This window comes from Equus caballus, chromosome 13 (genome assembly GCF_041296265.1).
Source record: "Equus caballus isolate H_3958 breed thoroughbred chromosome 13, TB-T2T, whole genome shotgun sequence".
Classification (NCBI taxonomy): domain Eukaryota; kingdom Metazoa; phylum Chordata; class Mammalia; order Perissodactyla; family Equidae; genus Equus; species Equus caballus.
The window spans coordinates 53270905-53292136 of record NC_091696.1 but is presented as its reverse complement, the minus strand read 5'-3'; the positions used below and the strand labels follow the sequence as shown (position 1 = coordinate 53292136).

The window sequence follows — 21232 nt, the reverse complement described above, 5'->3', positions numbered from 1 at the left end:
ATAAATAAGGCCGCTTTGCAGGGAGTCGGGCGGGCGCCTCCTCCCTCCCCTCGCCCTCCTCCCCGCGCTCCTCCTCCGCCCTCCTCCCCGCGCTCCTCCGCGGCCGCCGGCGGCGCCGCGCGCGCCCCCCGCCCGGCCCTACGTGCCGCGCCCTCGCGCGCTCCCGGCGCCGGGAGCCAATCCGGGTTGGCGAGCCTGGGCGGGGGCGCCGAGGATGCCGAGTCCCGCCCCGCCCGCCCCGCCCCGCCGCGCCCTGCCGCGCGCACAGCGCGCTCCCGCCACGGCGCCCACGGGCACGCGCCAGCCCGGCACGCACCCCCGCCCCCTTCGCCACGGGCGCCCTCACAATAACAAACCCGGGCGCACCGCCGGCGGGGAGGGGCGGGCAGGAGAGGGAGGGAGGCGAGGGAAGGGCAGGGCACGCGGCCGGAGAGCGGGCCGGGAGCTAGCCCCGCCCGCGCGGAGCAGTGGGAACCCCGAATCCTGCGGGGCGAAGAGGACTCCAGCCCCTTGGCGCCGGCGGTTGGCCTGGGTGTGCGCGGTCCTATGGGGCTGGGGGCCGGCCCCGCGCATCCCAGTCCTGGGCTGCCACCCGGGGACGAGGACGGTCCGACCCTCACCCTCCCAGCCCCTCCTGCGGAGCCGCTGGCCAGGCCCCCTTCACGACCCGCACATCTCCTGCGCACCTGCTGGGTGCCAGGCCCAGGACCCCGCCTCGGTGCGGGACACATGCACCTCCGCAGGCTGAGAAACAAGGGACCAATAGATCATTTCAGAGAGTGATGAGCGGATGAAAGTTCAAAAGGGCCACCTGCTGGAGGAGGGGGGGGCGCTCCTGAGGACAGGACATGACCCTTGAGTGGAGACCCGAGAGTGAGAGGGCAGGTGATGCGGTCCAGGAAGGCGTGTGCAAAGGTCTGGAGGCCTTAAGGAGCACAGTGGGTTTCCTCTGGAATGGACTGGAGTGGGGAGAGGCCACTGCGGGGACCAGGCTGGGAAAGAGGGTGGGTGTGGAGGGCTATGTCTGGGCCAGGAGATGCCAGGACTCCCAGCAGGCTCAGGGCAGAGGATGGAGGCTGATGGTGTCCATCTGGAGGTCTCCTGGGAGCAGAGGTCCCATCACATCAGGGAAAGAGCCTGAGGGCTTAGTGAGGCCCCTGAGAGTGTCTTGATACACCTGAAACCAGCTGGTGTTCGCAGCGTTTCGATGGGGATCAGGGCCCCGGGGGCTGGTGTGAGGTGGGGGCAGTGGGGGCACAGGGGGAGAGCTAGGCTGGCTGGGCCCTGGCTGGTTTGGGGCATGGGTGCCGTTCCTGCTGTGTGGGAGACGCTGGCTGGGGTGAAGGCAGCTCTCCTGTGTGGCAAGGACTGAGGACTCAGTGTTGCCCCTGTGCTGACACTGATCCGAAGAGGAGGCTGGGTGGGGGCTGGCAGGATGGGGGGGCGTGAAGACATCTGGGATGACCGGGGGAGTGTTGTCCGACCCATCCGGCCACCTCCGGTGTGTGGGTCTTGCAGGCTGCCCTCCCAGCTCCACCTCCACACCATGTGTGCAGGCGCTGGCCTGGCACGGACCCCAGCGTGGACGGTGCACTGACTAGCAGGCAAGGTTTCGCCTCACGCTTTGGGGGGCTCTTGCCCCTCAGCAGGTGCTAGGGCCTCAGGCAGAGAGCAAGTTGTGCCCTCAAAGGGGCCCGAGAGGCTGCCTGTCTTGGAAGACTCTGAGCGAAGAGTGCTTACACTGAAGGAGGTGAACTACGTGGAAGAAGGCGGGCACACTGAACACCTGTGGACCCCGCTCACCTCTCCACTCCGACACCCCTCCCCCGCCAGGTGCCACAGTCTCTCTCCTCCATCGCTGAGGCTGTCTCTCCTGCCCCCGCCTGTTCTCCCCATGGTTCAGGGGGACGACTCTGCAGTGCAGATATGGTCCCGGTCTGCCCAGGGATTTGCTCTCTGCTGCAGCGTGCGAAGCCCTGAGTCTCCAGCACTGCAGCCCACAGCCTTCCCTATACCTGGCCCCTTGATCTTGGAACTTCAGCTACACTGGCCACCCTGCAGGTCCAGGAGGGCGCCACATCCCTCACCTAGAGCACCCCTCACCTGGAGCACCCCTCACTTGGAACACCCTTCATCTTGATGCCTGGGCACAGAGGAGTCTCCCCAGTGCAGACTCTGGGAGTCCTGGGCGGGGGTTGAGGACCAGAGGCTGTTGACACCCTGCCCTGAGACCTTGAAGGGCTGAGAGAGGGAGCCACTGTCATCTCAGGGGCTGGGGCTGCTCACAGCGGGAGTTACCCCTGGGGCTCTTGAGGCCCGGGGCAGCAGCTCTGACTGTCCTCACAGGAAGTGTCTGGCCTTTCCTTGGGGCGCTTTGGAGTAGTACATGTGCCTTGGAGCCCCATCCCTGGGTGGGGCCTCAGGCAAGTACTTCCCCAACTGGGAAATGGGCCTGGGCCCATGGGATGCCCTGAAGTTCCCAGCGCAGCACAGGTGGTGAGAGCCCCGGGCTGCATAGTGATGAGGTTGGCTCCAGAGCCTCCTGCTATGGAGCCACAGGGCCAGATGGACACCGAGTCCCTCATGCTTCTGCCCTGCCCCAGAGTGCCTGGGGGTGGGCGTGGGGTGTGGCAGACCACAGGTGTGTTGGGCTGTCGTGATTGCTCTGCAGCCAGAGTGGGCACCCATAGGAGTGAGAACCTGGCAGCCTGGGGTGGCCGTGGTGGCCGCGGGTGGCAGGTAGCAGGTCCCTTTGCTGCCTTCCAGCTTCTGCTCCCCGCCTTCTCTCCTCCTGGGACCCAGGCCCAACCCACCCGGAGCAGGGGGCGGAGCAGCCAGGGCTGAAGATGACTCAGGGCCAGCTGTCACCATGGCAACCCTGTTGCCTAGCAATGGCGGTCTCCCAGTAACGGTTGTCTCCTAGCAATGGATATTTTCCCTGGGCCCTGGCTGGAGCCTGGCAGCTATTTTTAGCTCAGCTGCAAATCAATCTGCAGCTGCATTTTTGGCTCCTTGAGAAGATGCAAGGTGTGTGGGGGTGGACTTCTCGTCAGGAGGAGGGAAACATGCCCGCTGCAGGAACCATGCCACATGTCCCAGGGTGCAGGCCTGTAGGTGGGCGAGGCCAGATTCCACTGGCATCCGGGAGTGGGGTGCAGATGAAGGGCAGTCAGAGGTTGTGAGGGCTGCCTGGAAGAGCTGGCAGATATGACCGTCCCCCTGATGGGGTTTCTGGGAGGGCTGGTCACTCTACACCCTGGGGCTCCCTAGGTCAGGCTGAGCATGGGTGATCCAGGCCAGTGCTCATGGTGGGCACCATCGGAGAGTGTCACTGAGTGGCCCAGGTTCTGGCAGACTCCTGGCACCTGCTGGCTTTCAGTTGTGTGAACTCTGCCCACTGTCCCTGGCCCCCAGCCCCACCCAGGGGGGCAGCACCCTGCCCCGGGCCAGTGTGTGTGGCACATTCAGGCAGTCTGGCTGCAGGGGTCTGGGCGACCACAGGCTCAGCTGGGGACACCGGCAGGGCTGGCCTCTGCTCAGCCCACATCTCTCCCTCTCCCCTGCTTTGGCTGAGAGGGGAGCCCAGGTGGGAGGTCTTGGGCAGGTGGGAGACCTTGACCCCCACGTCTGGACTTACTCCCCATTTCCTCAGGAGCTCTGTTCACTGTCCCCTCAAAGCCAAGTCCAAACTCACCCATGGCCAATGGGCCTGGGGCTGGCCCTGCCCGCCTCCCACTGGCCACCTTCCTAGCTCCTGGTTTGCCCCAAGCTCCATCCTGTACTTGGGGCCTTTGCCCTCTGCTCCCCAAACCAGGGGCACTCTTCCTGCCCCTCGTTCCCATCGACTGTCGATTCCCCCTGGGCTGCATGTTGCCCCCCCAGGCCCCGGCCAGCCCAGCCCCTGCGTGGCTCATGAGCGCTCCTCACCTGCGCCCCAGCACTGCGGGCTTCCCAATGGTGCCCTTCACCCCCGGGTCACCTCCCCTGCTGAAGGGCAGGGCCCCCTGTCGCGGGCACTGTTCAGGGCATGGCTCACCTTGGACACTGCTCCTTGTCCTAGCATCAGCTCTAGCCCTCTGCCAGGACCTGGGTTTTGGGTAGGAATGGAGAAAGGCCCCTTTTGGAGGGTCAGGGCACTGAAGGGCCTGGAGTTGGGGGCATGCAAAGGAGCCCCCAAACTTAGCACAGACATCGGGGGAGTTACATGAGGTCTGGGGTGTCATTCACTCATTGGCACACACGCTCACTCTTTCTCCAGGTATTTATTGGGCACCTGCAGCGTGTCTGGTCCTGCACCTGCGGCATTGAGGCCTGGCATGGCCTTCTGGGCTCCCTGCCTGTGGGCAGCAGACCCCACAGCTAATGACACCCGGTGCTTCCTGGGTTGGGGCCAGGAGCTGTGAGGAGAGGCGGCCCCTGTCCAGGTCTTCTGCGGGTGACAGTTGGCATCATTGCCCAGCCCCTTGAGGAAGAGCCTGCAGCAGGGGCAGGGAAAGCCCAGTGTTGAGGGTACAGCTCAGGCCCAGGCGTGGGCTCCTTCCCGACCAGGTGATTGGCCAGGAGCCCCGCCCTGGCACCCACGACTGGGGCCCATTCTCTGGGGGAGGGCTGGGATGGACAGGGACTGGGAGAGGTGGGTCTGAGGCTGACCCCCCACACCGCCACCAGAGGGCGCCTGGAGCCTACTGTCCACCTCCCAGGCCCTAGGGACCAGCCAGAAGTGGACCAGTGGCCTCCACAAGGGCAGCTGTGGCAGCCCACCCCACACCCACGGCCCGGTGCCTCCTTTGCCCTCTGTGTGCCCAGCTCCCCTGTCCACCCCTTTCTTTTGTTTTTAATTGGGTGAAAAACATCTTACCATCTGAACCACTTGTAAGTGCACAGCTCAGTGACATCAAGCACCTTCACAATGTTGTGCAACCGTCGCCACCGTCCATCCACAGAGCTCTTTGCATCTTGCAAAACTGAAACTCTGTCCCCATTAAACACTCACTCCCCGTCCTGTCTCCCCTGGCCTCTGGCACTCCCTTCTGCCTCCTGTGTCTACGAATTTGACTGCTCTAGGGACCTCACACAGTGAACAAATACAGTGTCTGTCTTTCTGTGTCTGGCTTATTTCACTTAGTACGATGTCCTCCAGGTTCACCCAGGTGGTAGCATGTGTCAGAATTTCTTGCTTTGTGAGGCTCAATCATATTCCACTGTACGGATGGATTGCATTGTTTACCCATCACCCATCGATGGACACTTGGGTTGCATCCACCTTTTGGCTATTTGCTATCCTGGTAGCTGGTTCTCACCCGACCCTGCTCAGGGCAAAGGGCCACCTGAGCCTCATAGGTGTCCCACCCCTCTTTGGCCTGGGAGGGCCTTGGGGCTAGGGGAGGGGGTAGTGGTACCTCAGTCTGGCAGTGGCTCCAGCCTCCCCCTGCCCCTTGGGGCCACCTGCCCTCATCTGTCAGTCATGTGCTTCAGGCCCAGGAGCAGCAGGAGGGCTGGGGGTGGGGGGTGGACAGTGGGGTGGAGGGTTCACACCCACAGAGGCAGTCTATGCTGGTTCCTGCAGACCCCAGCCAGAGCTCTCAGTGACCTCAAGGGTTCCAGCGTGCAGCTGGACTCCTGGCTTTGTGCCTAAGGCCCCTGTGATCTGACTCCCGGGTTTCACCAGGCTGTTGAGAGGTCCACTCGGTACATACCCCAGGGCCTTTGCCAAGGCTGTCTGCTCCTCCCCTCTGCCTGGAATTCCCTCCAGTCTCCACCTGAACGGCAGCTCCCCACCCCTTGCGCTCAGGAGAGGTCCTGGAGCCGGGAAATCTCTGAGGCTCCCCACCCCTCCGCTCGGAGGCGGCGTTCACACGGACCCTGGGGCATTTCCTCTTGGAGAGTCAGCCCCATTTCAGCGTGTCCCAGCCTTCTGGGGGTCTGATTTGGGGGCTCAGGGCTGTCCTCCCGCTCCTACTTTTCCACGGTGCTGGCAGCCTCAGTACCCGTCCCCTCATCCCTGGGGTACTCCCGCCTATCGGGAGGAGTCACCAGGGCCGGGTTCGGGCGGGATAGGGGCTGGGAGCGCAGGTCGCGCACTTGGAAAGTGGCCACCCCAGATGAGCGGCCCTCCCCTGCGGAGATTCCAGTGCGCACCGACGCCACCCCCACGCCGGCCAAGGGCTCGGAGGGCAGTGGCCGGACCAGGACGGCGTGCACGGCGAGGCCGCGGGCGGGAGGACCTTCAGGGGGCGACGCAGAGCACATCCGGCCGGGGAGCCCCCTCCCCAGCGCCTCCCAGGCCGCGGGCTCGGCCTCCCGCCCCCCGAGCGCCGCTGCGATTGGAGGAAAGTTCCGGGGCTTAGCGGCGATTGGCCGCCCGGCCCCGCCCGCCGCCTGCGGCTCCAGGGCTCCCGGAGGGGCAGTGCGGCCGCGAGCGGCGCGGGCGGTGGGGCTGCGCGGGGCCGGGGTCCCCGGCTGCTCCCGCCGCCCCCCGTGCCCGCGCGCCATGCCTTCGCCTGCGCTGCTCTGCGCGCTCTGCTGCGGCCTCTTGGCGGCGGCCGCCCGCGCCGGCTACTCGGAGGACCGCTGCCGCTGGAGGGGCAGGTACGACCCCCGCTGGAAGCCCGCGCGGGCCAAGCCCCTGGGGCTGTGCTTCCGCCTTAGGAGGGACCTGGGGGGACGGTGTCGCCCGCCCTTTGGGATGGGGGTGCTCTGACCCGGCACCAAATCCCTGCCTGCCCTCCCAGAGTCTGAGAGCGCCGAGCCTCAGTTTCCCCCTCCTCAAAGTGGACGCGGCTGTCGGTGGCTGCGAGGGAGGGGGCTGCGCTCGTGGGGACGCGGGCCGCCCTCTCAGCGCCGCCCGTCCTGTCCCCAGCGGCCTGACCCAGGAGCCCGGCAGCGTGGGGCAGCTGGCCCTGGCCTGTGCGGAGGGCGCGATCGAGTGGCTGTACCCGGCCGGGGCGCTGCGCCTGACCCTGGGCGGCCCCGACTGGGGCGCGCGGCCCCGCATCGCCTGCTTGCGCCCGGCGCGGCCCTTCTCGGGCGCCCAGGTCTTCGCTGAGCGGGCGGGCGGCGCCCTGGAGCTGCTGCTGGCCGAGGGCCCAGGCCCGGCCGGGGGCCTGTGCGTGCGCTGGGGTCCCCGCGAGCGCCAGGCCCTCTTCCTGCAGGCCACCCCGCACCCCGACATCAGCCGCCGCGTGGCCTCCTTCCGCTTTGAACTGCGCGAGGACCGGCTTCCAGAGCTGCCTCAGCAAGCCCATGGCCTTGGCACGGATGGTGAGTGATGGCCTGTCGTTCCCACTGCACAGAGGGGGAAACTGAGGCGCCAGGGTGAAGCAGCTTGTCAGAGACCACACAGCTAGTAGCAGCACCACGACAGGTTAGGGGGAGGGAGAGGCAATCCCTTGGGTTTCAACTTAGGGAAAGAGCTGGCCAGGGGCAGAATGGGGGAAGGGGAGGCCAGGCAGAGCAACCCAGGCCCCTGAGGGGCTGGGAAAGGGGCTGACGGAGGACAGAATCAAAGCCTCCGGCCAAAGCTGTCCAGGGCTCCCTGGCCCAGCGGTGACCTCCCTCCCCTCCCCCAGCCCAGTACAACAAAAGTCTAGTGTGAGCCAGTTGCCATGGAGATGCTGCCCCGCCTCCCTGCAGGGCACCAGGCCCAGCTCTTTGCTCTGCTGGAGCTTGGAGCCTGACCCCACAGGGGATGGGGGTCTCTCTGTGCTGCCCCGTGGCCTTGGGCTAGAGACCCCAGAGCACACCATAACTTCCTGCCACCCTGTCAGGGCTGGTGTCTTTGGGCCCCAGGAGGCAGCTCTGGGAGGCCACAGGGATGACCACAGGCTGGTGTGCTATGTAAGGTGGGTGTGTGAGAGCATGCACCCAGACACTTGCGCTCCAGGTAAGGCTGGGAGAGGGACAGGTAGTCCTTGTGCCCCTGTGCTGGGCACAGCCCCTGGGCCCAGGTCTGAGCATGCATGTGTCATGCACACAAGTCTGCAAGTGTCACCCTGAATGCAAGATATCTTCAGGGTGTGTGCCCATCTGCTCTCTGGGATCCCCCATTGCAATCGGGCCCTGGGTGGGGGGGGGTCTGGTCATCTCCCCTCTTCCTCCTGCCTCCGGCTGGGGGGAGGCCTTGGTGGTCCGGGAGGGGGCAGGGCCTACACTCATGACCTCCCCTGCACGCTAGGTGCCTGCAGGCCCTGCAGCCATGCCGAGCTCCTCCTGGCCGCGTGCACCAGTGACTTTGGTGAGTGTCCCGCTGTGGGGGGAGCCTGGGGCTGGCCTCCCCTGTGTACCACTGGCCAACACGTCTCCCCACAGTGATCCACGGGACCATCCACGGGGTTGCCCACGACACAGAGCTGCAGGAATCTGTCATCACCGTGGCAGCTGCCCGTGTCCTCCGCCAGACACTGCCGCTGTTCCAGGTGGGGGGCTCTGGGGGCCAGGTGGAGGCCTCCATTCGCACCCCTCTGCGCTGTGGCGTCCGCCCTGGCCCTGGCACCTTCGTCTTCATGGGCTGGAGCCGCTTCGGTGAGGCCTGGCTGGGCTGTGCACCGCGCTTCCAGGAATTCAGCCGGGCCTACTCAGCTGCCCACGCCAACCACCGCCACCCCTGTGAGGTGGCGCTAGACTGAGGGCCCTGGGAGCAGGGCGCAGGGGAGGGGCCTGTAGGAGGGGGGGCAGGGAGACATCAAGATACCAACAACTTCTGAAGAAATAGCGATAACCAATAAGAACACGGATTACATTGGCCAGCGTAGCTCGAGTGTCCTGTGCCTGCACCCAGCCCAGGGCTGCCTCATCTCTCTTCATCCTCCCACACCCTGGGGACTGCTCAGGTTCCTGCTTCACAGAGCCGGAGGCAATGGTGCCTTGGCTAAGGCTGCCCAGGGAGTGAGTGGGAGCGTGGCCCATGCCCATGCCCTGGGGAGGGGCTGCTGCTGGGTGGTGGGTGTGCAGTGATCCCCCACTCACATAAGCCTTAGCTTTGCTGCTCCTGCTCCTAGTGCCAGCTGCTTCCGTGGCTCAGGGTGGGAGTGGGAAAGGGACCGTAATTCCCAAAGTCTAAGGCAGGTGGGGTCCCTTGTTGGGGGCAGCAAGTGAACACCACTCCCAGCCTGTGAGGAAGGGGTTGCAATCTGGCAGGACGCCGCCTTCCCTCAGTGGTCTGTTGCAAGCCCGGCAGAGTCATCCTGGCCCCATCCTGCCCTCAGGGAAGAATGGGCCCCTCTGTCCCGAGGCCCCTGCAACGTGCCGAGCATCCTGGAGCATCTTGATGTGGCACAGAGCCCACGGGGTGTGGGGTCTCCCTGCGGGGTCCTGCTTGTTCCCTATTTCCGGTGGGTGGGGATGCACAATGGGGTCTCTAAGGACCGTTTCCCGCCACTGGCCCCCTTGTTGCTGCCCCTGCCTTCCTCCTCAGCCTCAGCCGCATAAAGGGCCAGTGCGCTTCTGGACAAAGCCCAGAGTCTTGAGGCTGAATGCCCCCGGGGTGGGGGGTGCCTGTGGGGGATCCTGAACTGGGGATGAGCCGCCTCTGCTCACACCAACCCGACAGCTCCCAGGAGAGAGAGAGAGGCACAGCTCAAGTGCTGGCGGATGCCTGGGCTGAGCCCTGAATCAGCTTCCCATCCTCGCCTGCCAGCCCTCACTGGGGAAGGGGCCGCGGGTAGGGGTGGAGGCCAGGGGTCCTGCCATCTTGCAGGCAGGAACTGAGGCTGGGAGAGGGACAAGGCTGTGCAGGGCTCACACACAGGCCCCTTTCTCCAGATCGGCTGACATAGGGCCCCTAGTGTGTGCCACACCCTGTGCAGACACTCCGGATTGCCTCCAATGGCTGCCCTGGGATTTCCATGGGGCAGGCTGAAAGCTGCGATTGTGTGGGGGGCACGCTCCCTTCCTTTAGACCACCTGCTTGCCGTGGGGTCTGATGAGAATTATGGGTGCGGGAGCACTGCCACCCCAGACGGCAGGCCCCACTGGGTTTCCTCCCACTTCTGCCCGCCTCCCGCCCCAAGGCTCCTTGCTGCTCCCTCTCACCTCCCTAAATTCCCATCCATAGGGTGCTCAGGGTTCAAATGTGAGACCTCTCCTCTCTCCATCAACATTCTCTCATTGGAGAGCTGCACCAGCCTCAAGGCTTAAAATACCGCAAATGTGCAGAGGACTCTGCATCTTGATCCGTAGCCTGGACCTCCCTCCGGGACTGCAGACCCTCGCATCCTGTCTGCCCGCCTCTCCCCACTAGGGATGTCTCAGTGGTTGGGAGGAGGTGGTTGGTGTGTGCTCTTGCTCCTGTCTTGGGAGGTCTCTGCACTATCGGGGCAGGCCCCAAGGAGGCCCCTGGCTTCCTCTCCAGGGCTGAGCAGCACCCTCACCCACAGCATCTGTCCTCCTTCTCTAGTCAGCTCCCCACAGCCTCTTGTTTGGAAAGGGGCCCCTGGCCACAACTAGTGGTCTCGGTGGACTACCTCTTGGACCACCCATCCACAAAAACTCAGGGTAGCTGCTCTGGGGTGAGCCCTAGGCTGGACGCTGGCCTGTACCCACCTGCCCCAGGAAGTGCCCTGAGCCTCCCATGTATACACCTAAGGTGCAGAAAGGGCAGAAGTGGGTGTGACTAAGTGGGTGAAGGTGCTCCAGGACACGCCTCGAAAGCTTGGGTCAGGGCTCTCACATCTGGGGAGAGTGGCCAAAGGCAAGCCGTGCATGCAGGGTGGGCACGGGAGCCGGCCTGTGGGGCACCTGCCTGCGTGTGCACTCACAGGGGTGTGCACCCGACTGCCCAGTGCTCACAGGCTGAGGAGCAGAGTGCTGGATGGGAACGTGAGCCTTGTGAGTGTGCAGTTAGTGTGTCCACTCAGTCAACAAGCTTTTATGGAGTGCCTTCTAGGTGCCAGGGATGCTCAGGGCACTGGGAATGACACAAGGAACGGAGACGAGAATAGGGTGCTGTGTAGGCACGCCCCCAGCCTTGAGCCCAGTGCATACCCTTCCTTTCTGGAGAGGGCCCCGTGACAGCCCCAAAGGAGACAGGACACTCTGAGCTCTGAGCCCGGAGGAACCGGGCCTCCTGCTGCCAGGGGTTCAGGTCTTGGGAGCAGGGCATTGGGGTTTCCTGCCACAGGGACACCTGTCTTTCAGGGCTGGTGGCAGCTGGGGCCAAGTGCGGACGGGGGCGTGAGGCAGTCTGCTCGGGGTGACGGCAGTGGTCCCGGGCGTGCCCACGGTGTCCTGCCGGCGCTCCTGACCAGGGCCGGGGATGGGGGAGCCAGGCCAGGGCTGTGTGCAGACCAGCCCGGGACATTCGTGGGCATTTGGCCTCAGGGAGGGCTGAGGAGGCGGCCTTGGCTCGCCACCTGGCCCAGGGCTCTGTCCCCCACTTGCGTCTCCCACCCCCAGGCTTTGCCACGCCGATGCCAGGAGCCCCGCAAACTTTCTATTGTTGACGTTTTCTGGAGGACGAGGGTCTCCTCCGCGGCGCCCCTCCGGCCCTGCTCCGGCCACACGGGCTCGGCGGGCTTCAGGAGTGTCAGGGTCTGCGGAGCCGTCGGCGCCCGGCCGCCGCCCCTCTCCGTGGCGAGCCCGTGTCCCACCGAGCCGAGCCGGGCTGCCGCCCTCCTCCCCAGCCGCGCGATCGCGGGACCCCGCTCCGCCGGCGTCCGGGCCTCTGAAGCCGTCGCCGCGCTGGATGCGCCGTCCGGGGGAGCAGGGCCTGCCGGTCGCCCTCCCAGGGCCCCAACGCCAGGACAGGCCCAAAGCCGCCGTCCGTGAAGTGGCCACCGGGGCCGACTGCCGCCCGCCGCCAGCGGACACGGCGGCGCCGGAACCCGCGGGAGGAGCCGTGGGCCCCGCCGGTGCTGAACACGGACGGACCGGCCGCGCGGGCCGTGCCCGCCGCTTCCGGCGTCTCGCCGCGGCCTCCGCCGCGACACTTCCGGCGTCGCCGCCGCGGGCCGGGTAGATGCGGAGCGGGACCAAGGGGCGCGGTGCCGGCGGGGGGCGGCGGGGGGGACGGCGGAAGGGGGGCGGCCTCTTCAGCTCCGGGCCCGAGAGTGAGGGTCTCGGACCCGAGCCGGAAGGGATGACCCTGAGCCGCGCGCGTGTCCCGCAGCTATGGAGCAGGACGACCCGGCCGAGGCGCTGACGGAGCTGCGCGAGCGGCGGCCGGGCGCGTGGGAGCTGCTGCAGGTGGCGGCGGGCTCGGGCCTGGCCGCCTACGCCGTGTGGGCGCTGCTGCTGCAGCCCGGCTTCCGCCGCGTGCCGCTGCGGCTGCAGGTGCGGGGCGGGGCCTCGAGCGCCTGGGGGCGGGGCTTCCCCGGAGGGGCGGGGCCAGGGCTGGGCTCCAGGGGAGGGGCCAAGACTGGGGGCGGGGCTCAAGGAGGGGCGGGGCCAGGCCTGGGGCTGGGCTCCTAGGGGAGGGGCCAAGGCTGGTTCGGGGCTCCCGGAGGGGCGGGGCCTGGGTGGAGGGCCCGGGCCCAGGTGTGAGCCGACGGGCTGCAGCAGCTGGCCGGCCCGGCTCTGCGTTGGACCTGCTTCAGGTGAGGCGTGACAGCCTCGCGCTAAGAAAGGAAGCCCAGGAGGCAGGTGCCCCCCGCCCCGTGTGAGTCCGGTTCGGGGACCGACCTGTGATGGGCGGGAGTGGCTAGTGGACTCCAGCCCTCCCAGCCCCGCCCGTCTCCCTGCCCAGGTGCCCTACGTCGGTGCAAGCGCGCGGCAGGTGGAGCACGTGTTGTCGCTGCTGCGAGGCCGTCCTGGAAAGATGGTGGACCTGGGCTCTGGCGATGGCAGGATCGTAAGTCGTGTCTGTATGGGGGTGCGTCCCCACTGCCCCTCCCACCAGCGCCCCTCCCCACCTCCCGGTGCCCACGCTCTCCGTGCCCACAGGTGCTGGCAGCCCACCGATGTGGTCTCCGTCCGGCTGTGGGCTACGAGCTGAATCCCTGGCTGGTGGGGCTGGCGCGGCTGCACGCCTGGAGGGCCGGCTGTGCCGACAGTGTCTGCTACCGCCGAGAGGACCTCTGGAAGGTAACCCCGGGAGTCCTGGACCCCCTCGGGCCCCACATCTGATCTCCACACTTCCGCTTCTGGCTTGGCTACCCTGCTGACAGCCCCAGGTGCCCTTGCAACCTGGGCGGGCTGGGGCCAGGACCCGCAAGCTGCAGTGACCCCATGCCCACGAGACCTCTTCCTCGGCTGGGACCACATTCCCTTCCGGGGTGACCTCCTCTTCTTGCAGGTGAACCTGAGGGACTGCCACAATGTGTCTGTGTTCCTGGCCCCCAGCGTGGTAGGTCTAGGGTGTGCCAGCCCAGGGGAGGCCCAGGCCACCCAGTGTAGGTGCTGGGCCGGGAGAAGCTGGGAGGGGCAGCTGTGTTCTGCCCTGCCCACCCTCCCTCCTGCTCTCTCCTGCAGCTCCCTCTGCTGGAGGACAAGCTGCAGGCGGAGCTGCCCACAGGGGCCCGCGTGGTGTCCGGGCGCTTTCCCCTCCCCACCTGGCAGCCTGTCGCTGTGGTGGGTGAGGGCCTGGACCGTGTCTGGGCCTATGACATCCATCGTGGGGGGCCAGTTGGGCAGGCTGCCTCAGGACCCGGTTCTGCCTCAGTCCCCGGGGTCCCTGGTTCTCATGCTGGCTGAGCAGTTGGACACAATAAAGACTCAGTAGGCTGTATCCTGACTCTTGTTGGGTGGAGGACTGCATGGAACGGCCCCCAGGGAGCACTGTGGGGAGGACTCCATGCTGGCTGGGAAGAGTTCTGCTCCGAGTGTATCCAATGACCAGCTAGCGGCTTCGGGTCCTTGGGCGCTGGGGCTGGGCTGCAGGTACACCCCCGACTTTCCAGGGGTCCTCTCTACCCACCAGCTTCCTCAGCCTCAGGATCTCCTGCTTGTACCTGCTTGGAGGGACCAGGCTTAGTCACCTGTGTGGCCGTGGACAAGCCTAGTGCCTGGGACTGAGGCCCGCAGGTCACACCCAGGCAACCTGCCCAAGAGCCCACCTGCCCAGGTGCTGGTCCACATACTCCTGTAGCTCCGAAAGTTGCTCCTCAGCCATCGTGGCCCGGACTAGCAGCTGTGCCCGCTCCCGTTCCAGCTTTGCCTGGCATGGGGGTATAAGCCATGAGCCAGGGCACAGTGTGAGGAGGGGTTCCAGCCAGGCCTTGCCCACTACCTGGGTGCCACGAGAGAAGTCCTGGAGCTTTTGGCGGATCTGGGCCCAGGATGCAGCTTCCAGGTCCCTGTGAAGAGAGAGCGTGAGGGGCTGACCAGTGACCCTACTCAAGTTGAGGCACCTACATCCTTAAGGGGAGCGAGTGCGGGACAGCATGGGCCTGCCAGCCACTATGGGCCCTGCCTGGACTTGGGAGCCGTCTGTGCCTTGGGGGCAGGGTAGCCCAGGCCCAGGGGGCCCACTAGCAGCTCAGGGAGGGCTAAGCTACAAAGCCAGCTTGAACAGTGGCCCCAATGTCTGTAGGGATGCTGATGGGGGCGCCTCTCCCCATGGTGGGGGTTTGCTTCCCAAAACCCTGGGAGGTAAGCCTGCACAAGCCCCTGTCCATTGCATGGTTGGCAACATTGAGGCCCAGAGGTCAGCAGGTAGACTGCTCCTGCCCCATTCAGGGGTCAGGACCTCTGCTGGCAGTCCCACCACATGTCTTCATCCTTGGGATCTCTGGGTCTCAGCTAAAATGTCCCTTCCTCTGGGAGAGCCCCGACCCTCCCATTCAAGGTCAGCACCTCTCCTGTCAGGGCCTCTCTTCACCCCAGGCACCTGGCTTTTCTGTGACTATTAGTGTTTCCCACACAGACCGAGACCCGAGGACAGATGGGCCACCTCCTTCACCGCTGCAACCAGAACCGCCCCCAGCAGTTAGAATTGGCAGAATAAATGAATGACCGCCCCCACAGGCCCCCCCAACACCCACAACAGGGCACTCACTGTGGCTCTGATGTGCTGCCCTGGGAGGCTTCACCCGGTCCCTTCTGTGGGAGCAAGAGCAGCACCGTAAGCCCGCTGGACTGTAAAGGCTGCGTGGCAGACGTTCCCGGTCAGCTGAACAAGGCAGGGCTTAGAGGCTGTGGGGTTGGGGCTTTGCTGAGCCTGGGATGGACCCTGGGGTGAGTTCTGGGGTTCTGTGTCCCAAAGCCAGTGTGGGGTAGCAGGGAGGGGTCACCTGGGCCTGAAGCTTCCGGGGCTGCATCTCCAGCCTCGCCTGGTCCTCCCACGGGTGGCCGAGCTGAGTGATCAAATGCAGGGGCAGTGGCTCCAGGTTGGAGGTGGCTGCATCAAAGGTAGCCTTGGGGGTCCCGGGTGCCCTGTCGGGGTCTGCCAGCGCCTGCAGCACACTAAACCACATGGTGGGTCACGTAGGGCCACTCCACCCCAGGTGCCCAGCTCAGGGAGAGGCCCACCTGTGGGCGGCCAGCAGCTCCTCATGCCTACGGCTCAGATCTGCTAGGCGCTTGCGGTAGGCATGAGCAGCCCGGGCCAGCTGTTGCTCACGGCTGTGATGCGCTGCCCGGATGTCCTCCAGAGTGGTGTCCAGGAATGTCCGAAGGGCAGCAGCGGTAGGCGCCTGGCCTGCATCATTTGCATACTCCTGGAGGAGATGAGGCCGGGCTGGGGCGCGCCACACCCCTCCCCCCGAATCCCCTCTGTGGAGCAGGTGGGGCGGAGCAGGGCAGCAGCCAGGCCAAGGGGGTCTCCCTGAAGCCGTCCAGCACACCCAGGCCAGGCGTGGGATCCCCAGGGCTGCCCCACTCGTGCTCACAGCCACGGCTCGGGCACAGCGCTGCAGCCGGATGGCATACTCCTCGTTCAGCTTCTTCAGCTGCAGCTGCAGCCGGGCATTCTCAGCCTCGGCCTGGCGGAGCTGGCCTTGGCAGGTGGACAACACCTGGGGATGGAGGTGGCTCTGAACAGATGTCCGGCGAGGTGGACCTTTGCTAAGCTTGCAGGGTCCCCTACACCGGATCTCAAAGCAGGTAGTGCTGGGCCTCACCACGGCTTGTGCAGCCAGGCGCTGCCCCGCTGTCCTGGCCTCCTCTCGGACTCCCTGCAGCTGCTGGCCCAGGGCTGCCCTGCAGACATGGACATGAGGCTCAGGTGGGCCTAGGGTGGGGGACTTCCTCGGCCCCTTGGGTACAGTCACTCTGTGAACTGTGCGCTGCTGGGCCTTCCCCATCCTAGGTGAGGCAGCCACTCACACGCGTGTCTCCAGTGCCTGCTGCTGGGCCTTGTGCTGCTCCAACGCCTGCTTCACTTTTTCCTGCAGCCATGGGGTGCACAAAGGCTGGCTGGATGAGACCCTAAGCTCTGGGTCCCCTGCACTGCCTCACCCCCCACCCCAGGCCAGGAGAAACCTGGACAGACCCCCGGGCTAGGTGGCTGCACACTTCTGCTGTTCCCCAGCTTCTGCCGCTCCTTCTCAGGGGTCAGGGAGTCCTGGGGCTGCGCCTGTACAGAAGGGAGAGCTGGTCCCAGCCTCGCTGTGCCCCTGCTGCACCCCTGTTCAGCTCCCACCCAGCCCACCCTGCCAGGCTCTCCATGAGCTCATTGTGACCTGGAGTCTGCGGCGGTCAGACTGTCCCTGCCCATTGGCCTTGCACCCGAGCTCCTGTGCTGGCACCTGGCGGTGCTCTGCGTCAGCCTCTGCAGGGGCTGCTCGCTTTCTGTGCAGCTCCAGCTCCAGCACCCGGCTCTCCAGCCGAAGGACCTGTGGGGTGACCAGGGTGAGCAGGTGCACCTGCAGGGCAGCCACCTGGGGCAGGTCAGCATCCCTCTGGGCACACACAGGGACACAGCACACATGGGACAGACGGGGTTCACAAACACTTTGTGAGTGTGCACAATCACAGCCAGACCCCTCATTGCGCTGGTCCTAGGTATACACCCCAACCCACCCCCTTGCTGGGCTGGCACACGTGGGCACACATCAGTGCCCACCTCGCTCTTCAGGTCGAAGATTTCCAACTCGTGCTGCTCCCGCAGGCGGTGGGTTGTGATCTGTAGGTCGACCAGCTCCTTGGAGATCTGTGGGTGGCTGGGGTGAGAGGTGGGCTCCGTGGGAGCCCTCCGCCTGCCAGCATTCCAGGGCCCCCACACCCACCTGCAGCCGCTGCTCCTCACTCAGCTCGAGATCTGAGGGAAGCTCTGTCTCAAGGCTGGTGGCCCAGGCTGGGGCGCCCCCAGGGACTCCTGGCAGCCAGTTATCCGCCTGTGGCAGAACCTAGGGAGGCACCACCACCCATCCCCCAGGTGGGTCTCAGGCCTGGGCTGTGGCCTTCACTCCCATGGAGCCACCAGCCATCCACCCCCACACGGAGCCTGGCTGAGCTGGGGCAGCCCCTCCCATGGCCAGGATCAGGCCCAGGACATGGATACTTGCGTCGCTCCTAACCTCTGAGGGGACAGGGAGGACCCCCGACCCCAAGAGCAGCAGCGACCTAGGAGGACTCACATTCTCAATGGCCCGAGGTGGGGCCCCTGGTCTGGGGCCTGTGGCCACCACACGCTCCATAGGCAAAAGGAACTCTGGCCTGCCCCAAGCCTAGTGCTGCCTCATTTAGTGGCCTGTTGCTGGGACACGGTGGTTTGCGTTGCCAAGGCCCCTGTTGGTTCCCAGAGACTGCCAGGACCCCACCCATGAGGGCAGGCAGGGCAGTTCAGTGGTTGGGGAGGTGGTGGGACCTCTCTCAGCTCCTTCCATACACGGCGACCCATTTTTTCTGGCTTCGGTTTCCTCATCTGGGAAATGCAAACCAGACCCTTGCATTTACCCGGGGTGCGGATGGAATCAGGGATGCACGAAAGCGCCCAGCCTGGGGAGGTGTGGGACAGCGCGTACGGAGTGGAGCTGCCCGTGTAGTTACTGTTGGGTGCCCTGTCCTACCGTGTGGGTTCGCACACTCATTAGGCGCCGTCTGCGTGCCTCTTGGTGCTGGCTCAGTGGTGGGACGGGCGGGCGAACAAACTGGACAGCTCCCCGCACCCCCAACCTGAGAGAAGAGGGTGCAGACATCCCAATCAGGGACCGGGGGACTCGGGAGGGCTGGCTCAGCCCGGGCGCCTGGAGGGCTTCGCGCAAGAGGTGCCATAGCGCCGGGCGCGGCGGGGCCGGACGTGCGCGCGCCCCCCCACTGGCACGCGCGCGCTCCCTGGCCGTGCTCGCGTCCCCGCCGCGCGCAGGTTCCGGGTAGCCGGGCGGGGCGGGTGCGTCCGGGGCGCAGACCGTTGTCGGCGGTGGGGCTGAGCGCCGCTCTCCGTCCAGGCCCCGTGACCGGCACCCGAGGCCCGCCTCTGTCCGGCCGTCCTTCTGGCTGTCCGCGCAGCCCGCTGGCGCAGCCCGTGCGGGTCAGTGGGCGGCCGGGGAGGGGTTGTCCAGGGCTGGGGTCGTGCGGCGGCGGGAGGGGGCCTGGGGGCGGGGCCTGGGAGGGAGGCGGGGCCTACCGGGGCCGCGACCCGGGCGGGGGCGGAGCCGGAGGAGGGGAAACGCGCCGATGGGCGCGCCTCACGGAGGCGGGGCCGGGGGCGGGGCCTGCGGGCGGGGGCGGGGCTGGCGTCCGAGGCTGCGGGGCACCGTAAGCCCGGAGCGTGGCGTCCTCCGGGAAGTCCCTGGAGCAGGGATCTGGGGCCTTCTGGCCCCCGGTGTGTGTGGAGCTGACCCCTCCTGCGCAGCCCTGCCTCGGCCTGGAGAGGGAAGCCTCCACGCTGAGGAAGGGGCTCACAAGGCTGGGGCCCTCTTTTGGAGGAGGCGCAGGGTGGCTGAGCGCTGCAACCATGAAGGTCAAGGTCATCCCTGTGCTTGAGGACAACTACATGTACCTGGTCATCGAGGAGCACACGCGGGAGGCTGTGGCCGTGGACGTGGCCGTTCCCAAGAGGGTGAGGGCAGGCTGTGGGCCCAGGCCCTTCCGAGCAGCTCCCCGACCACCCTGGTGGGAGCAGACCTTTCCTGTTCTCTGACCTCTGGTTATTGGATGTTTAGGGTTCCTTGATTACTTGGGTCTCCCCCGAGGTTAGGACTGCTTCTGGCCTCCTCTTTGCCCATTCTCTGCGGCTTAACTGTTCCGTACACACGAGGCGCTCAGTAATTGTCTGCTGGACACCCTCACCTGGCCTGCCTGGGGCTCTGTGTTCACCAGACCTGGCACCGCAATGTGGGGGGGCGGCCACCTGGACCGTCCCATCTTCCTAACTCCCGTCCCTTTCAGCTGCTGGAGATCGTGGGCCGGGAGGGGGTATCACTGACCACCGTGCTGACCACCCACCACCACTGGTGAGCGAGGTCGGGGCGGGCCGAGGCGCGAGAGCGTCGCCCAACCCCATCCCGACCTGGCCTGATCGTGCTCCCGCCCGTCCGCAGGGACCACGCGCGGGGCAACGTAGAGCTGGCGCGTCTGTGGCCAGGGCTGGCCGTGCTGGGCGCAGACGAGCGCATCTGCGCGCTGACCCGCAGGCTGACGCACGGCGAGGAGCTGCGGGTGAGCGTGCGCCCGAGAGGGGTGGGGAGGGCGCCCCGGCCGCCGCCTCACAGGCCCGCCTGCCCCTCTGCCGCAGTTTGGGGCTATCCACGTGCGCTGCCTCCTGACGCCAGGCCACACCTCCGGCCACATGAGCTACTTCCTGTGGGAAGACGAGTGTCCGGACCCGCCCGCCCTGTTCTCGGGTACCAGCTGCCCTGCGCCCCCGCCACGCCTCCCTCTGACTCGGCTCCACCTTCTCTGACCCCACTCCTCCCCAGGGGATGCGCTGTCTGTGGCCGGCTGTGGCCCGCGGCTGGAGGGCACGGCTCAGCAGATGTACCGGAGCCTGGCCAAGACCCTGGGCATCCTGCCCCCCGAGACGGTGAGCGGCTGTCCCTTCCCCTCCCCTGGGATCCAGTCTCCCCGCACAACCCACACGCTTTGCACCTGCCTTGTGCCAGGGGGACTTGCAGCCCAGTGTGGGAGGATGCTGGGGACTGGGGAGGAGCCAGCCAGGTGAGGGACCCCCTGAGCGCCTCCTTTCTCCAGAAGGTGTTCTGTGGCCATGAGCACACGCTGGCCAACCTTGAGTTTGCGCAGAAAGTGGAGCCCTGCAATGACCACGTGAGGGCCAAGCTGTTGTGGGCCAAGGTGCGGTCACTCCTTCCCTTGATGGCGAGGGCTGGCAAGTAGGGGAGGACTGGGACTCAGGAGGGGCACTACAGGGGGTGCCAGCCATGACTGGCCACAGGTGACCAGACCTGGTTTGGCCTGGGGTGCACTGTCCAGCTGAGGTTCCCACTGGTGAGGGGAGGTTGGTGGCCTCGACAAGGGGCTGGGCAGCCTGTAGGACTGGTCCGCAAGTGTCTGCCCTCAGGATCCAGGCTGGGGCCAGACTGGGCGAGGCAGCCTCTCCTCTGCTTGCGCCCCTAGCCTGGGGCCGAGCCAAGCTGCCTGGGCCCTCAGACATAGCCGTGACAGGGCCTCTGGTCGTTCCAGAAGAGGGACGAGGATGACGTGCCCACAGTGCCGTCCACGCTGGGCGAGGAGCTCCTCTACAACCCCTTCCTGAGGGTGGCGTGAGTACTGGCCAGCATCCCAGGCATTCCCGTGCCAGCCCATCTCAGGAGGCCTGAGCCCTCCCTGGGGGCCATACCGCAGAGCCAGCTGGCACAAGGCCGGCCGCCATCCTTGGGGCCTCCCTGACAGTCATTTGGACACTAAGGGAGGTGTCAGGGGACCAGTTATTGGGCTGACTGGCACTGGGGAGAGGCTGCTCATTCAGCGCCCTCTGCCAGTGCCGGCCCAGCAGCCCCGAGCCCTCACAGCGCCCCCTCTCCCGGCAGAGAGGAGTCCGTGCGCAAGTTCACAGGCAAGGTGGCCCCGGCCGAGGTCCTGGAGGCACTCTGCAGAGAGCGGGCGAGCTTCGAGCACGCGGCCGAGCCGCTGCAGCCACAGGCCCGGGCTCTCCTGGCACTGCAGTGGGGGCTCCTGAGCACCCCCGACAGAAGTGAGCCCCGTGTGGACCCGCCGTGGGGTCAGGTGGCACATCCCTCCTCCCCCGACCCTTAGGCAGCCTGGGCCCTGCCCAGGTGGCTGCCCAGCCTTGGAGACCAGCACTCTTGTGCTTCCTGGCAGTGGACGTGTGGGGCTCCTCTCTGGGCCGGTGTGAGCCCTGGGGCTGGGGTGTTCAAGAAGCAGCTTTGTGGGGTGCACGGGGCTTCTGAACTTCGAATAAAGTTTTGAAAGGCCTCTTTCTCAATGCTGGCAGACGCTC

General features: G+C 66.2%; 4 protein-coding genes across 27 annotated transcripts; 3 read left to right on the top strand and 1 right to left on the bottom strand.

The window, feature by feature from the left end:
- Positions 1–6145: 6145 nt before the first annotated feature.
- Positions 6146–8749, top strand: METRN (meteorin, glial cell differentiation regulator). Its single transcript, XM_001915354.5, has 4 exons — positions 6146–6588; positions 6860–7260; positions 8174–8233; positions 8308–8749. The coding sequence occupies exons 1-4, from the start codon at positions 6491–6493 to the stop codon at positions 8622–8624; spliced, it is 876 nt and encodes a 291-aa protein (XP_001915389.2). The 5' UTR covers positions 6146–6490; the 3' UTR covers positions 8625–8749.
- Positions 8750–10991: 2242 nt separating this feature from the next.
- ANTKMT (adenine nucleotide translocase lysine methyltransferase) lies at positions 10992–13660 on the top strand. Of its 2 annotated transcripts, XM_023616696.2 has the most exons (6): positions 10992–11949; positions 12104–12267; positions 12680–12784; positions 12877–13017; positions 13229–13279; positions 13405–13660. In XM_023616696.2, the coding sequence occupies exons 2-6, from the start codon at positions 12106–12108 to the stop codon at positions 13624–13626; spliced, it is 681 nt and encodes a 226-aa protein (XP_023472464.1). In that variant the 5' UTR covers positions 10992–11949; positions 12104–12105; the 3' UTR covers positions 13627–13660. The 2 variants fall into 2 exon arrangements, with proteins under 2 accessions (XP_023472464.1, XP_070087330.1); XM_070231229.1 differs by lacking the exon at positions 10992–11949 and having other exon boundaries at positions 11983–12267.
- On the bottom strand, positions 13657–18356 carry CCDC78 (coiled-coil domain containing 78). Of its 17 annotated transcripts, none has more exons than XR_011424407.1 (16): positions 18222–18356; positions 17883–17988; positions 17451–17737; positions 17100–17219; positions 16937–17023; positions 16554–16706; positions 16364–16447; positions 16198–16259; positions 15993–16071; positions 15762–15887; positions 15403–15590; positions 15165–15227; positions 14930–15018; positions 14162–14228; positions 13989–14089; positions 13657–13886 (listed from the first exon to the last, which is right to left on the bottom strand). XR_011424407.1 is itself a non-coding variant. In XM_070231211.1 (16 exons), the coding sequence occupies exons 3-16, from the start codon at positions 17508–17510 to the stop codon at positions 13772–13774; spliced, it is 1506 nt and encodes a 501-aa protein (XP_070087312.1). In that variant the 5' UTR covers positions 17511–17737; positions 17883–17988; positions 18222–18356; the 3' UTR covers positions 13657–13771. The 17 variants fall into 17 exon arrangements, 14 of the variants coding, with proteins under 14 accessions (XP_070087312.1, XP_070087315.1, XP_070087317.1 ...); XR_011424406.1 differs by having other exon boundaries at positions 13657–13883; XR_011424408.1 differs by having other exon boundaries at positions 13657–13883; positions 14930–14973.
- Positions 18183–21217, top strand: HAGHL (hydroxyacylglutathione hydrolase like). Of its 7 annotated transcripts, none has more exons than XM_023616688.2 (9): positions 18183–18343; positions 18741–18874; positions 19204–19268; positions 19356–19473; positions 19550–19658; positions 19734–19837; positions 20005–20106; positions 20455–20534; positions 20802–21217. In XM_023616688.2, exons 2-9 carry the CDS (start codon positions 18770–18772, stop codon positions 21025–21027), a joined length of 909 nt encoding a protein of 302 aa, XP_023472456.2. In that variant the 5' UTR covers positions 18183–18343; positions 18741–18769; the 3' UTR covers positions 21028–21217. The 7 variants fall into 7 exon arrangements, with proteins under 7 accessions (XP_023472456.2, XP_023472457.2, XP_023472458.2 ...); XM_023616689.2 differs by having other exon boundaries at positions 18194–18343; positions 18750–18874; XM_023616690.2 differs by having other exon boundaries at positions 18209–18343; positions 20008–20106.
- Positions 21218–21232: the final 15 nt, after the last annotated feature.

Bases quoted from the DNA above. Each gene is read 5' to 3' on its own strand.
- ANTKMT (XM_023616696.2), top strand. From the start codon at position 12,106: ATGGAGCAGGACGACCCGGCCGAGGCGCTGACGGAGCTGCGCGAGCGG. The intron at 12,785-12,876 runs GTAAGTCGTGTC...CCGTGCCCACAG, and splicing joins GCTCTGGCGATGGCAGGATC to GTGCTGGCAGCCCACCGATG. The intron at 13,280-13,404 runs GTAGGTCTAGGG...TCTCTCCTGCAG, and splicing joins TGTTCCTGGCCCCCAGCGTG to CTCCCTCTGCTGGAGGACAA.
- HAGHL (XM_023616688.2), top strand. From the start codon at position 18,770: ATGAAGGTCAAGGTCATCCCTGTGCTTGAGGACAACTACATGTACCTG. The intron at 19,838-20,004 runs GTGAGCGGCTGT...TCCTTTCTCCAG, and splicing joins GCATCCTGCCCCCCGAGACG to AAGGTGTTCTGTGGCCATGA. The intron at 20,535-20,801 runs GTGAGTACTGGC...CTCTCCCGGCAG, and splicing joins AACCCCTTCCTGAGGGTGGC to AGAGGAGTCCGTGCGCAAGT.
- CCDC78 (XM_070231211.1), bottom strand. From the start codon at position 17,510: ATGGAGCGTGTGGTGGCCACAGGCCCCAGACCAGGGGCCCCACCTCGG. The intron at 17,024-17,099 runs GTGGGTGTGGGG...AGCCACCCACAG, and splicing joins GTGAGGAGCAGCGGCTGCAG to ATCTCCAAGGAGCTGGTCGA. The intron at 15,019-15,164 runs GTGACCCCTCCC...TCTGCCACGCAG, and splicing joins CCCGGAAGCTTCAGGCCCAG to CCTTTACAGTCCAGCGGGCT.
- METRN (XM_001915354.5), top strand. From the start codon at position 6,491: ATGCCTTCGCCTGCGCTGCTCTGCGCGCTCTGCTGCGGCCTCTTGGCG. The intron at 6,589-6,859 runs GTACGACCCCCG...TCCTGTCCCCAG, and splicing joins CGCTGCCGCTGGAGGGGCAG to CGGCCTGACCCAGGAGCCCG. The intron at 8,234-8,307 runs GTGAGTGTCCCG...GTCTCCCCACAG, and splicing joins CGCGTGCACCAGTGACTTTG to TGATCCACGGGACCATCCAC.